Here is a 13158-nt window from a genome sequence, read left to right as displayed (position 1 = left end):
ATTTATTTATTTAAAGTACCTAGCTGTGTAATTATTGCATATTTTGTAAATAGTATATCTGCTGCAATATATTTATACAGTTATTTGATTTGATATGTTATATAGGGTACACAGACCTCGTTTTCTTTCTTTTCCAATAACATTACTCAGGTTAATATTTCTCCACAATGGCTGCATCTGCCAGGGAAAATAGAACACATTATTTTCTCTTTTAGGAATTTCTGCCTGGTCTGGCTAAATCTGTATATAATAAACCAGATTTGCCAGGAAATTCTGACATGTTGTTGCAGGAACATGCTTCTGAAATCTTTTGTGTTTTACTCTGTTTCAGCAACTCCAGTGTGTAGTGATAGGAAGTGAAAATGCCAAGCGATATTTTGAGGCAGTGCAAGGATCAAAACAACATCAAGGAGAACTTTTTGGTATTCATAATCTTTTCAAGCTTCAGGACCATGGATCCTGCCTTACAAAAGAGATCCTAGAGGTGTGATGTGTTTCCTTTGGCCTTTTGAATATTTCCGTGTATTTTCTCTATATCTTACAATGTATGTGAAGAAATGTACATTTTGAAATGTGGAAGGATGTTCACAATAGTAAAGCTAGCAATATTGTTTTTCTTACCATAAGAAAGATAAGAGAGTTCCAGTCTGGTTGCTACTGTAACTTTCCATAAACTCGGGGAATCTTTTTTTCAGCCCATGGGCTTCATTTCCTCACGGACAACCCTTGGAGAACCCCATCCAGGTGGGGTGTGTGGCCAGATGAAAAAGTTGGCAGAGCAATGGATGTAATTTATCTTTGTGCTGTAGGCTACATTCCAGGACCCACACACAAGTCAGAGGTTTCTACACACCTGAACCTGTGTCTCCATCCAGGCAAGCAAGCAGCATTATCACAGTTCAAAGGCACATTCCAGCCAGGCAGAATCACTTGAGAAGGGCATAGACTAGGGCCAGATAGAGGTGTGGCCTCACCAGACAGGGGAGAGGAGGTGTGGCCTGGAGAGAGTCCTGAGGACTGGATAGTCTTGGAGAGCCACTTTTGGGCTCTAGGACTGAGGTTCCCCACCCTTGGAGTAACTTGATTTTTATTATTTCTAACCCGTTGTTCATGAAGTATAATCCCAGATCAGGGTACATCATAATAATACAAAATGAAATACAGTTAAAAGCAATACAGTAGGGCCCCACTCATACGGCAGGTTACGTTCCGGACCCCTGCTGTAAAGCAAAAAATGCTGTAAAGCGAAACCCATTGAATAGAATGGTGCGCGATGCCCGAAAACCACCGTAAAAGCAGAACAAGCGCCGTATGAGTGGGGCTTTAGTCTAATTGCGTCTAATTGAGACTGCTGTATTAGCGAATTGCTGCAAAACGAAGCGCTGTAAAGCGGGGCCCTACTGTATGTCTCTAAAACAGCAAACAAGAAACAACTTCAGCAAGGGCAGACATGCACATCTTCCCCAATTAGCCAAAAGCCTGGGTGAACAAATGTGTTTTTAATTGGTGCTGAAAACCATCACGGTGCCTTGAACCTGACGTGGGTGACATTCCCTAATCAGGACGACAGTATTCCCTCTTATGTGTTGGCACATAGTGGATATTTTAGCTGATATATATAAGTACTATCCATCCAGAAAAAGACCCAGAAATTAAGGTCTGCCTATCTGTCAGCTCTACACTGTGTCAGCAGTGCCGGTGGGGGCTGGAAATTCCTGGGTGGTTGGCAGGGAAGCAAAGTCCTTAGCCGGCAGTCTGGCCATAAATCTGCCAGGTCTTAGGAGGAGGGAATCTGATAAGGGCCAGGCTTGTCCGAAGCATACTTGCCAAGTCAGGAGTCCAGAAGCGAGGTCAGTAGAGGTCCGGGATCAAGTGCCAAGGGGTCAGTCCGAAAGAGGGTGCCAGGAAACTAGGAACACACAAGCCATGCCTGACGTTGCAGTCAGCAACAAGCTGCAGCCAAGGTGTGCCTTATAAAGAGCAAGGTTGACAGCAGGTGTGAGTCCTCAGCGTTTGGGCCTTAAGGAGACAGGCCTGCCTCTCTTCTGCCTAACCTTCTGCTGTCTACGTTCTGCAGGTGAGGGGGGAGTATCCTGTTCACTGTCTGTGTCTGGCTGCAGGGACTCTGCTGTATCTGGGGTGCTCTGCAGCTGAGGGGGAGAAGGAGCTGGATTCTCAGGAGGCTCCTCCATGTCTCCTTCTGAGTCTGCTGCTCCTGGGTCTGCTGCTGTTACTCCCGAGTCGTCCTCATCTGAGGAGTCCTCTGACGGGGCCATGACACTATCCTTGAATACAAATAAAGTAATATATCTAGGCCTGCAACAGAATACAACAGTTAGAGATAAGTGAATCTGTCAGTTTCAGTTTCTTGTTTTTTCTTAAGTTCATTTCTCCACATTTCCATATCTATCTGCGGGGTTTTTTAAAAAAAAAAGTCCTTGTGAAAATTCATCAGTATTTTAGTGCAAATTTCTCCTAATAATCACCTTTTTGTATGCAAATTTGCCTAATACAGGCGGGCCCCGCGTATACGGTGGGTTCTGTTCCGGACCCCCGCCGTAAAGCGGAAATTGCCATAAAGTGGAACCCCATTCACTATAATGGGCCACGTCGCGCAAAAATGATGCAAAAACAGCGTAAAAAGTCACAAAAGAGCAAAAAATACCTTTAAAATTGAAAATGAAAGCTGCCACATCAGCGGAACACCTTAAAGCGGAACGCCGTAAAGCGGGGCCCTACTGTATACACATATTGGCAAAGCAAGTTCCCCTAATACAATGCATTTTTGTATGTTATTTTCGTTAATACATATATATTTTAATGCACACTTAATCCTTGTAAATGCATTTTTGTATACTTGGCTGTAGAACTGTATTTGACAATTCAAATAAGTGTAAATTTCAAAGGATGGTTTCAGTTCTCATATTTTTTCACAAAGTGAACTAGGTAGGTTCTCCTGTAACTATATGCAAGCAGAATAAAATTTCTTCTCCCATCTCTAGCTACAGTTGTAGAGTGCTGCTGTTTAGGATTATAACCATTCATTTCATCCCTTTGCACTTCCTGTTTTTCACTTCCGCCGCCTCCAAAAAGCAAACAAAACAAAAAACAAAAAAAGGCGCTAAACATGCTGTAGTTGTTCTTGGCATTTTTTGCCCTATAGTTTTTTGTTTATGGATTTTTTTTGTACTTCTGCTTACTCTGGAGTCCCCCCAAGCCTGGTGATACCTCCTTCTTGTGTGTGTGTGGTGCCATTTTGGCTGCACAAGTATCAGTACTCTGAGAATAACTTCACTATTAGTATATAAGATAGGTGTGCACTGACGCACAGAAAAGTTACCAACCAGACCAGAGAGTCTATGTGATGTAAACTAAATTCCTTTGCTGTTTTTTAGAGAGAGGGCCAAGTGGAAGCTGGTGTCATGACAGCTACTACATGGTTAAAAGAGGAACCTCAGCCACATGCAATAGACATGGTAAATTGTCAACCTGTCTTTCTGTTTTTACATGTTATGAAATGTATTGCTTAAAGGTTTTCTTGGATCTACTAACTATGGATAACGTTTTGAGCTGTCAGTTATAGCAGACCAGGAGGAAACTGGACAAAAAAGCCTAGGAGGACAGGGGTAGAGGTGTCCCAAATTTCCATGTGTTTCAAAACATTTCTGTGCACATTGTATAAAGTTTCTTTTCTGGCTTATGAAGTTCTGTGGCTTTTTCATTTTGAATCAGATACCTGATAACATCTAGATGTATGATTAGAATTTCATGGCACAACAGCATATAGTACATATGGTACCATATAATAAATGGGGAGGTAGTAACAAGGAATTTAAGAACAAATTACCAGTGTTTCTTTTAAAAATGTTTACAAAACAAAAAAAAATTATAAGGTCAGCAAAGTGTATGTGGCTGTGATAGCCTTTAGGGGTTGTATCTAATTGTGTCCTCTCTGCTGATGGAAGGCTCTTTTGAGCCTTCCATGAGAGAAAAGGTGCAGTCCTCTGTCCCACACTGTTCCAAAGGGTCATCGAGAACTCTGGAGCAGGTTTGGGCAGGCAAATTGGGCTGCAGAGGGAAGAAAAAATCAGCTAAAATCATGCCCCCCCTTCCTACTCAGAGAAGCCTCCACTGGATCAAAGAGCCTTCCCTCAGCAGAAGGGATACAGGTAGATGCAGTCCTAGGTAATTGAGTGGACTGTTTTCTGCTTTTAAATTCTAATGCTCTTAGAATTGGGAACCTTGGCTCCTCTGTCATTTTTTTTCTATTTTGTTTTTTAAATCTAAAAGAAGTGCAGTGTAGCTCGTAGAACAACTATACCATACATATATTGTAAGTGGTACCATCAAGGTATCATATAAAACAGACTCCATTAAATAGCCAAACAACTTTGGTAAAACAAGAAATAAAAATGTCTTCTTTAGCAAGAAGGTTATGTTTATATCATAAAAACTTAATGTCTTCTGCACTGTGTTTCCTTACAAATAATTCAGTTAAGCTTGCAATCATAAGTGTACTTATGAGAAGTAACCCCTACTGGATGGAGTTGGACTTTTCCCCACTTGGGCTATAAGCATCAGTCTATAAGTTGAACTTTAAAAAAAAATGAATCCTGGAAAGTTGCACAAAAATAAGATGTTAGAAGGCGTGGTGAGAAAATAAGAAAGTTGTTCCTTACTAGCCAGACAGTAGTCTTTGATACTTAGAGGTATCATTCCAAGTACTCGCATAGGCTGCTGCCAAACTGTTGCTGTTTTGCAGGTGGAATGCAATTGCATACTGACAAATTGACATTGTGCAGTTAAAGTGGATTTGGGGTCCTTGTACAACAAGCCCACTCTCTTCCCCTGCCCCCCAAACAGAACCTTTTTTGTGGTAAGAAAATGTAAAGTGTGAGATAACAATTGCTTGACACAATGTTGCTTAACCTTCCCACAAACAAATTGGAATAAATGCTTAATAGACTCAACATCATATAACCTCCCCACTAACTTTGTGCAAACAAATTAGGACAAATGCTCAGTAAGCAGATCACCTAGAAGTGACCATAGCTTCTCAGTGGAGGTTTTAAAAAAATTCTATAAGGCACTGTTCCCACTTTTTCCCATGTCTGATTATTATACTTTATCCAGATCCAGACATGCCCTTCTGCAAACAGAAAGGTTCCTGCTGTTTGCGGCAAGGACTCCAACCCAGTGGAGGCTGTCCCTGGAGCAAGGATGCAGGAAGCTTCCCCCCTTAACCCCTGTGCCAATTCCACAGTGTTCTGAAGGATTCCCCAGCCTTACAGAGCAGTATTTCAGGAGGCACAGGAGGTTGCCCCTCTCTTTATTTGAATAATTATGCTTTTTGTATATCATTTAAATATTGAAAATTAGAACTGGTATTTTAAAAACACATTTTAAATAATAGGCTTGTTCCATATTTTCCTGTTTGTGGGGGTTTTGTTTGTTTTGTTTTTCACAATTCCAGCATGCAGAGTGTGATGGTGAAGATCAAGACACTGCTGTTCCCAAGGAACCATTGGAAAAGGAAGTATTTGACTGTAGCAGTGACTTTAGTGATGAGGAGCCTGTGAGAAATTCTAAGGTGAAAGCAGAACAAAACCAATCTTGCAATACAAACAGTACCAGAGTTCTGCAGGGACAACTTACTTTACTTCAGTGTGGATTTCCCAAACTTCTAGAAAAGAACATTAAAACTGCTGAGGATGATAATTGCATTGGTACCTCCAGTGATGAAACTGTTGATGGCAAATCAATGGGACAAAGATCCAAAAAAAGCTCTCAAAGTTACTGTTCTCTGAAAACCAAGGACCACTCCAGTGGTGCAGGACATCAGATAACCTTATTGTCACCAATCAAAGTTGCAAAACAAGAGTTGTGTGGAGAAACTACAAAATGTGATTATCTTGTTTCACTACATGCTGAAGAAGAAAAAGACACTGAAAATAAATACAAAGACACACCTATTTTAAATGAAGTTGGAGTAGTTATGGAAACTGAAGGAAGTTCAACTGAAAGTGATGATACTATATTTTCTTCTCAAGTTCCTACTGATTGGGAATCTGTTAAAAGCTGTAAAGGTGCAACAACAAATTGTGACTATTTAGACACAGATAAAAGTCCCATGCTTACACCACTGCAAAAACATTTGACTTCCAAGCAGAATTGTAGGATTGTTTCATCTTACAGCAAAATAAAACCATTTGAAAACATCCAAAATATTACTTCAGTGAAAGATGCAAGTGACATCAGTGATGAGTCTGATGATATTGAGATATCTAAATCAGGAAAGCAGGAATTCACCAGCACTGTGAAACAAAAACAATTCCATAACAAGGAGCTTGAAAATTCCTCTGCCAGATCTGCTCTGCATAGAAGCAATCCAAGCGTGTGGGAAAGAAATTCTGATTCTCAGAATATAGAAGAGTTCTCATCACCAGAAGACAGCCTCACAATGGTGAATGTTGATGTTAATAAACAAAAAAAGAGGCTAAAAAGTGACAGGTGCAGAATTAAATTTGAATCCAAATTGCCAAGATATTCTAAGCATCCCTCTGTGACCCTGAGACAACAAAACAATTCCAATAGGCACCATACTTCTTTCAGCAAGCAAACATTTGAAAGCCAAGGACAAAAAGTGGGATCACTGGACAGACTTCTTGGTAATTACAAATATACCACTCAACATTATTCCAAGAAAAATAATCTTAAGTTTAAATATGAAAAACAATGGGTTGAGTCTGATGAAGTTGTCCCATTAGTGCAAGGACTTCTGCCTGCACAACAGGACTTTCTCTCCCTGTGCACTCCCCCTCATCTGCCCCAGAGGGTTGGGGGGAAACCCAAAATAGATTGGGGACGGGCATTCAGGAAGAGGAAGTCCTTCAGCCAGTGGGACAACTTTGTTGGATACAACCCCATGACTCTGAAATATGGGACTTTTTTTTTGCTCATGACTTGTAGTGTGTGCATCTCAAAGCCTCTGAGTGCCTCCTTTGTCATGTTAGACTCAGAGAAAGATTAAAACATGCATATATTAGTTGTTTAATGTTGCATGAGTAAAACCAATTCTCTACATATATTTGTGTCACCTGACACCTGCTCAAACCAATTATTTTTCAAGGGAAATAGTTCATTTGCTTTGCTGTAAGTTATCACGAGCGCCTAAAGCTCAGCTGGTTGACAGAAGAGATATGTTAGGATTGCATAAACAAATATGCAAGTTATCTAGTGATGCATGTGGAAGTCTGCTCTTAGGCAGGCCTTTGGCCAGGGGGCATATATCTCTTCTTCTCATCTGAACACTTTGTTAGTGGTCCTTCAATGATACCTTAATGCATCGTCTTCGTGTGAGGTTTCTCCAATGGGTTGGGTAGAACAAAGCAGCTGATACTTCTCTGCTGACATGCATTTTCATTTTACTATGCAAACAGATTAAAAGAAAATGAAATGAATGTGGGCCTGAAGCATGCTTTAAGATGCTTTTGAGAGGAATACATGGAAGCAAAAAAAAAAAGACAAAAATAGGAAGGTGTTAGCACTCTCCTTGAAAGAAAAAGTGGGAGGGGGACACAACTCTTGTATTCTCCATTTCTGGCCCAGAAACTTTAGAAGGGTTACAAAGAAGTTCATCGTCCTATAATAATATCTTACAGGAACAAAGCACAGAAGAAACAAGAGAGTTTTTTAAGTGATGCTGTGAGGGAAATGTACTTCCAGTTTTTTCTAATGCTGCAAATGAGTGTATTTACAGCAGGACAAGTTTAGGAAGAATTTCTTTACAAACAAAAACATGGTAGATTATTTTGTCAAATAGTTTTAAAGACCTGTTTTTGAAACAAAAACAAACATTGTTGAAGACAAAGCCATGGCTGTCTCATAATCATATATCAACAATTCAAGCTTGCTTTGAAATTGCCATTAGAGCTTGGAATAGGCAGAACTTTTGATGCAGGTTTATTGCCTGTCTGTGTTACAAACTAAACGTTTAAAATCTGCCTCTGCTTTATTGGACATTAATTTCACTGTTACTCTTCAGCTGTCTATTCAGACTCTAAATTGTAGAGCATGTTCTTTACCTGAACACAGTTTTGATTGTATGTGTTTAGTACTTACAGGCAATTCACAACCAATTGTGTTGTTAGCATTTCATTTATGACCCATCAGAAGTGACCTTGGGGAAAAAAGTCTTAATAACGCCAGTGCTTTCATATTTTTCCTTTTCCTGTTCAAGAGTGCAATTCAAACTCTGGCTGCTGCCCAGTGAGGCTTAACAGACTGCCCCATCCACAGCCCTGCTGCACATGCCAGTTGGAGCAGAAGGGGTGGGGGGGAAAGGGCAGGCCAATACCAATCAGGCTCCTGGGCCTGATGTCATGTGACAGCAGTGGGGCTGGCCTAAGACCCCAATGAATCCCAGCCTGGCTCATTGCCACCTCCTTCCCTCCCCTAGAATGCCTTGTTTTGGGGCTTTCCACTGGCTTCTGCAGCGGGGATCCCAGCAGCCTCATTCCTGCATGTCCATATGGTGAGTGGGTGGAACAGAGAGCTGGCCTCACTCTGTAGGTGGAGGCTGGCAGGACACCTGTGCCCAATCCAACACACACCCTGGCCCAGCGCAAAGGGGTTTTTGGATTGTGCCCTGAGAAAAGTTAGTCTTCCTTAAAAAGGTGCAAACGTCAAGCATGTTAGGCTGTAAATGTGTATTCTCCTAACCAGCATATTTGAATGAATTAATAGTTGCTAGGTTCTTAAGAGAGTTTGGGCATAGGCCCACAGTACATAAATTTGCAAAAACAAATATATAAATATAGGTGTAAATTTCCATCAACTTTAAGAAGGAAAACTGCACTGTACATAAACTAACCAAAGTACTTAAGGAAAAGGGGGAACGGGCAGAAGACCTGGGGCCCAGGCAGACTCCTAACAATGCTGCTGGTGTGAAGCTTCCTTTAATTTTCATTGAACGTCTGTTACTCATGTTGAGTTGTTAAATACATGAACTCTTTGTTTCTTTTTCAATTCATAAGATGATGTTGCTGAAGTGTTCTATGTTCATTCAAATCAAAAAGTGGTTGGTTCAAGCAAGGCTGAAAATCAGATGAGTCGGTGGGCAGTACAAGACGTGTTTGAGCTGCAACAGTTTTCACAGCTCCCTGCAAATATAGCAGTATGCAGTACCAAGGTAAAGAGGAGGATTTGGGGAATGTTTTCTGTTTCTACTGTTGTTGGGTTTTAACCTCAGTATTTTCCTTGTTTTTTAAACCTAGCTTTTCAGTATTGGCCACCATGAGTGATCAAAGGCATAGTTCCTTGGAGGAGGTGCTATTTTTGTACCAGGAATATATTTTGAAAGATAATTGCTGTTTTCACTGGAAAATGCTTATTTATCAGACATGTGTGGTGATATATTGTGTGCCTTTGTTTTCTTTTCAATATTCCTTTTTTCAAAAATACAACAAACAGGGTGTATATCATTTGTCTATTTTTGTTTGATAATACATGGAAAACTAGGAACCTACATCCTATGTGTGTGTTGATTAATTAAAACCAATATGTATATTTCAGTGCTTCAACCCCGCTGTCTCTTGGCCTATATTTCCAGCTAGGATTTATAGGTCAAAATGCTACAGTGATGATAGAAATTATAGCGGACAGAATTCTTCCTTCTATGCAGCTTTTAAAGACCCAGCAGGGCTCTCAGTGTCTAGACTTGGCAATCTTAGACTAACCTACACCATGTAGTCCTTTTTTTTAACCCTCTCCTCCCCTTCTAGATTCCCTTCCCTGTTAGTTTCATTCCTTCTGAGTTCTCCTTCAGGTCAGCTTTTAAGTTAGATGAAGTTTGAATGCCAGCCAAACTGACAGCTATTGCTTTCCCGCAGAAACTGGATTATAAACCTTTTTCTTGATAGCTTTGTTCCCTGAGCAGTTGTGTTATATCTAAAAAAGTTGTCCTGTTAGTGCAAGGATTTATGCCTGCATAATGGGGGACATCCTTTTAGCATGTGCTCCTTGCACCCCCAAATCTACTTTTGAAGATTGAGGGGAAACCCCAGAACAGATGGGGGGAGAGGAAGTCTAGTTGTACAGTCAGAAGTCCTTGCTCTAATGGGATGACTTTGCTGGATACAGCTCATTGTTACTATTATGCCAGCTTATCCAAGAGTGTTAACTGTCTCAATTGCAATGTAATGCAGAATAAAGAACCAAAGTCTGTGTCTTTTAACAGCAGCTTTTATGAAGAGAAGCATTTCCTACAGGGAGACAAAATGATGGGGAAAATCTGACTTCTTTAATGTCTTTGTCAGCTGACTGTCAAAGGCATGGAAACACCACTAGAAGGAAGTTGGCAATCTTACTTTACCTATTTACACATCCTTTGTTTACATAAGTTCTGTGTAGGGTCCCCTTTGGAAGGGTTTCTGCATCTTCTAAAGCTTCAGGAAATACTATGATAAAACCTTCAGTTTTCCCTGATCAGAGATGCAGCACACCTATTTAATTTTACCAGTCTTTTGACGGAATTGATGTACACAGGACTGATGACAAATCCCACAAGGCAATCCATTTACCATTTTCTTCTTATATGCCAATACTGTGAGTCAAATATTTTGTATCTCTTTCCTTTCCTTCTAGAATCCACCATTTGTTTGGAGATTATATGTGCTGATTAATCATACTGTATATTATTTATTTATTTGACTTAGTAGTCAAAAGAGTATCCAAAAGCAGTGATATGTATGCACTACTGCTCTTTGTAGTGAAAACATCAAGCAACTTTTTCTGCATTGTAGAATATATTAATGTTCAAAGCAGCATAAAGAGATAGGAGTTCTATAGTCACACACAGATCCCTGAAGACTCCCACAGGTTTGCAAAAGCTCACAGAAGAGAAGTGAGATGCCTCTTGGAGGATTCATTGCCTCTCAAACCTTTTCACTGTCAGCTCCTGACCCTGATTCCAGCCTTCCCTTCCTGACCCTGCTGCTACTCTGATTCCACAATCCCCACTGTGGCCATCAGATCTTCTTCTCCCTCCTTTCCATCCACTTGTGAACTGGCACACTCAGGAAAACAGTCCATGCAAGAAAGATTTAATTCTATGATGTGTAATTTCTGTAACAATGCCTTTGCAAACTAGTTACTCTGGCTTGTGAGGCTGTGACGTATGTTTGCCTTATTGGTCCCAGAAGGTGCTAAGTGCAGGACAGAAGCAGGATACAGCATCATAATGGTTGATGGGAGTCATGCCTTGTCTATACATGGATGGGCACCCCCCTAAACACACCCTCTACAGAGATGGTTATGCCAGATTCTTAGTGTGCACAATATATTTACTTGGAGAGAGAGGTCTGAACAGGAAATGAAACCTCAGTGTTGGTGGAGGGGAAAATGCCTGGTGATTTCATTTACTGCCTTTACCACATATTTTGACAAAGTCATTAATCTTTCTGCAGTCTTTAACTGCTGTGTCTTCAGTGTATGGCTAATTTTCATGTGCACTGCTTAACTGCTGATGATTCAAAAAGGCTACACTTTCTCTCTGCTTTCCTGTTCTTTCCTCTACCTCAGACTCTGTAATAAATGTTAAGAACATTTCATGAAATATCAAATCATCGGTCTCTGTATTTTTCTGCTGGCTATTCTGAATGACCACCATTTAGAGCAGGGGTCATCAACCCTTTTGGACCAGTGAGCACACACTGAAATTTGAGAGAGTATTGTGGTGCCAGTCAGAAAATAGTTGCCATGGGGGCATGGTGTAACACAAAATGAGAGTACAGTCATTGCTATGTCTTGTCTTCCCCCCCGGATAACCTCATGTATACCATGGGAAGTCAGCTATGTCCTGGTCCTGGTTGTGGAGATACAGTTTTTAAAGGCACAAGAACTCTTTTTCCCCCTCAATGCCAGTGCTAAACCAAAGCCTAGGCTGCCATCCTGCACCCACTTACCTGAGAGTAATCCCCATTAAACACAAAGAGTCTTACTTCTGAAGTAGGCATGTGTACCATTGCACTGTAAGTTAACTATACAGTGAATTCTTAATGCATGCCTGGACATCAACTCCTGCACAGTGCGATTCATGCCTGCCTCTTTTCACATTCTGCATTTGCTGTTTGGGGAGGGATTTTTTAACGTCCACCTGCACTTAACTGTAGTAGAATTTGCAAAACATAACTTCTGGGAGTACCTGATCTCTACCGCAAGAAAGATTCATTCTGGTTGTGAGGGAAAAAAGGAAGGGCAAACTACAGAGATTCCAAGGACTACTAGAAAATAAGAGAAGCAGGAAAAATGCACTAAGGGGGGGGGAGATCTTTTGGACCCCAGGGATTTCTATTGCCTGGTATCCAGACATCAGTCACAGCTCTATCTTCACTCATTAGCTAAAAACACTTGATAGGTGGGAGCAGGCAGGTTGACTCATTTCACAGAAATCACGTAGAAGGGACCTGCTTCACAGCTTTCTTCCTAAGAGGGCTGCAGCCTTACTTTAAAAAGAAAAAGAAAGCTCAGTCTGGGGCACTAATGAAGGCTTTCACAGGCGCTGGTTGGTGACCCAAAATCTAGAGGAAATTATGTATGTTGAGGTCTTACTGAATTAGGGGTGTGTGTGTGTGAGCTTAACCTGGCATATTTCTTTATATACAATTATCTTGTGCTTTTGAAAAATCTCTGCACATGTTCTAAGCTTATCAAGAAAAATATAATCGCAGAGTTATTGAGTGAGTCTGCTACTCTAGTGGTAAACATGTAATCAGCTGATACCCAAATTGTTGATCTTAGGACTTGCTGCAGAGAATAATGCTTTAAAGGGTATAAGCATCATCCTACAGTGTAATATCATAAACGGTAGCAATGCTGGAAAATTTAATCTACAAAATATACCTCTTTCAGTGCATTATCAGCATTGTATGGAGGTTATTCTGGGTTGCAGGTATAGGTTCTAAACTGGGACAGCAAGCCCCTTGCCACTTTGTGAACTAACAGTCACATGGGATGCTTAGAAAACTCTTCAGCTGGGCAATTGTTATCTTTCTTCAGTTCGATTGTATGGCACTTTGGCAGATGAGCCTTGGTACTTTGTACTTTCCATTTACAATTTCCCCTCCCTCCTCCAAACAAATAGACTTAGTTGAACCTATG

The 13158-nt window shown here is 40.8% G+C and overlaps 1 protein-coding gene across 13 annotated transcripts in view; it reads left to right on the top strand.

The window, feature by feature from the left end:
- The window catches only part of ERCC6L2 (ERCC excision repair 6 like 2), an 82034-nt gene that overhangs the window by 54098 nt on the left and 14778 nt on the right, over nt 1–13158 (top strand). For 10 of the 13 annotated variants that reach the window (XM_061626385.1, XM_061626391.1, XM_061626399.1 and 7 more), the window contains 4 exons: nt 332–484; nt 3396–3476; nt 5474–6668; nt 9036–9190. In XM_061626385.1, coding sequence (XP_061482369.1) covers nt 332–484; nt 3396–3476; nt 5474–6668; nt 9036–9190 — 1584 coding nt within the window. The other 3 variants (XM_061626441.1, XM_061626436.1, XM_061626452.1) reach the window with 3 other exon arrangements.

Source organism: Rhineura floridana, chromosome 1 (genome assembly GCF_030035675.1).
Source record: "Rhineura floridana isolate rRhiFlo1 chromosome 1, rRhiFlo1.hap2, whole genome shotgun sequence".
Classification (NCBI taxonomy): domain Eukaryota; kingdom Metazoa; phylum Chordata; class Lepidosauria; order Squamata; family Rhineuridae; genus Rhineura; species Rhineura floridana.
Note: the sequence above shows the minus strand (reverse complement) of the source record. Positions and strands in the feature narration are given on the sequence as shown.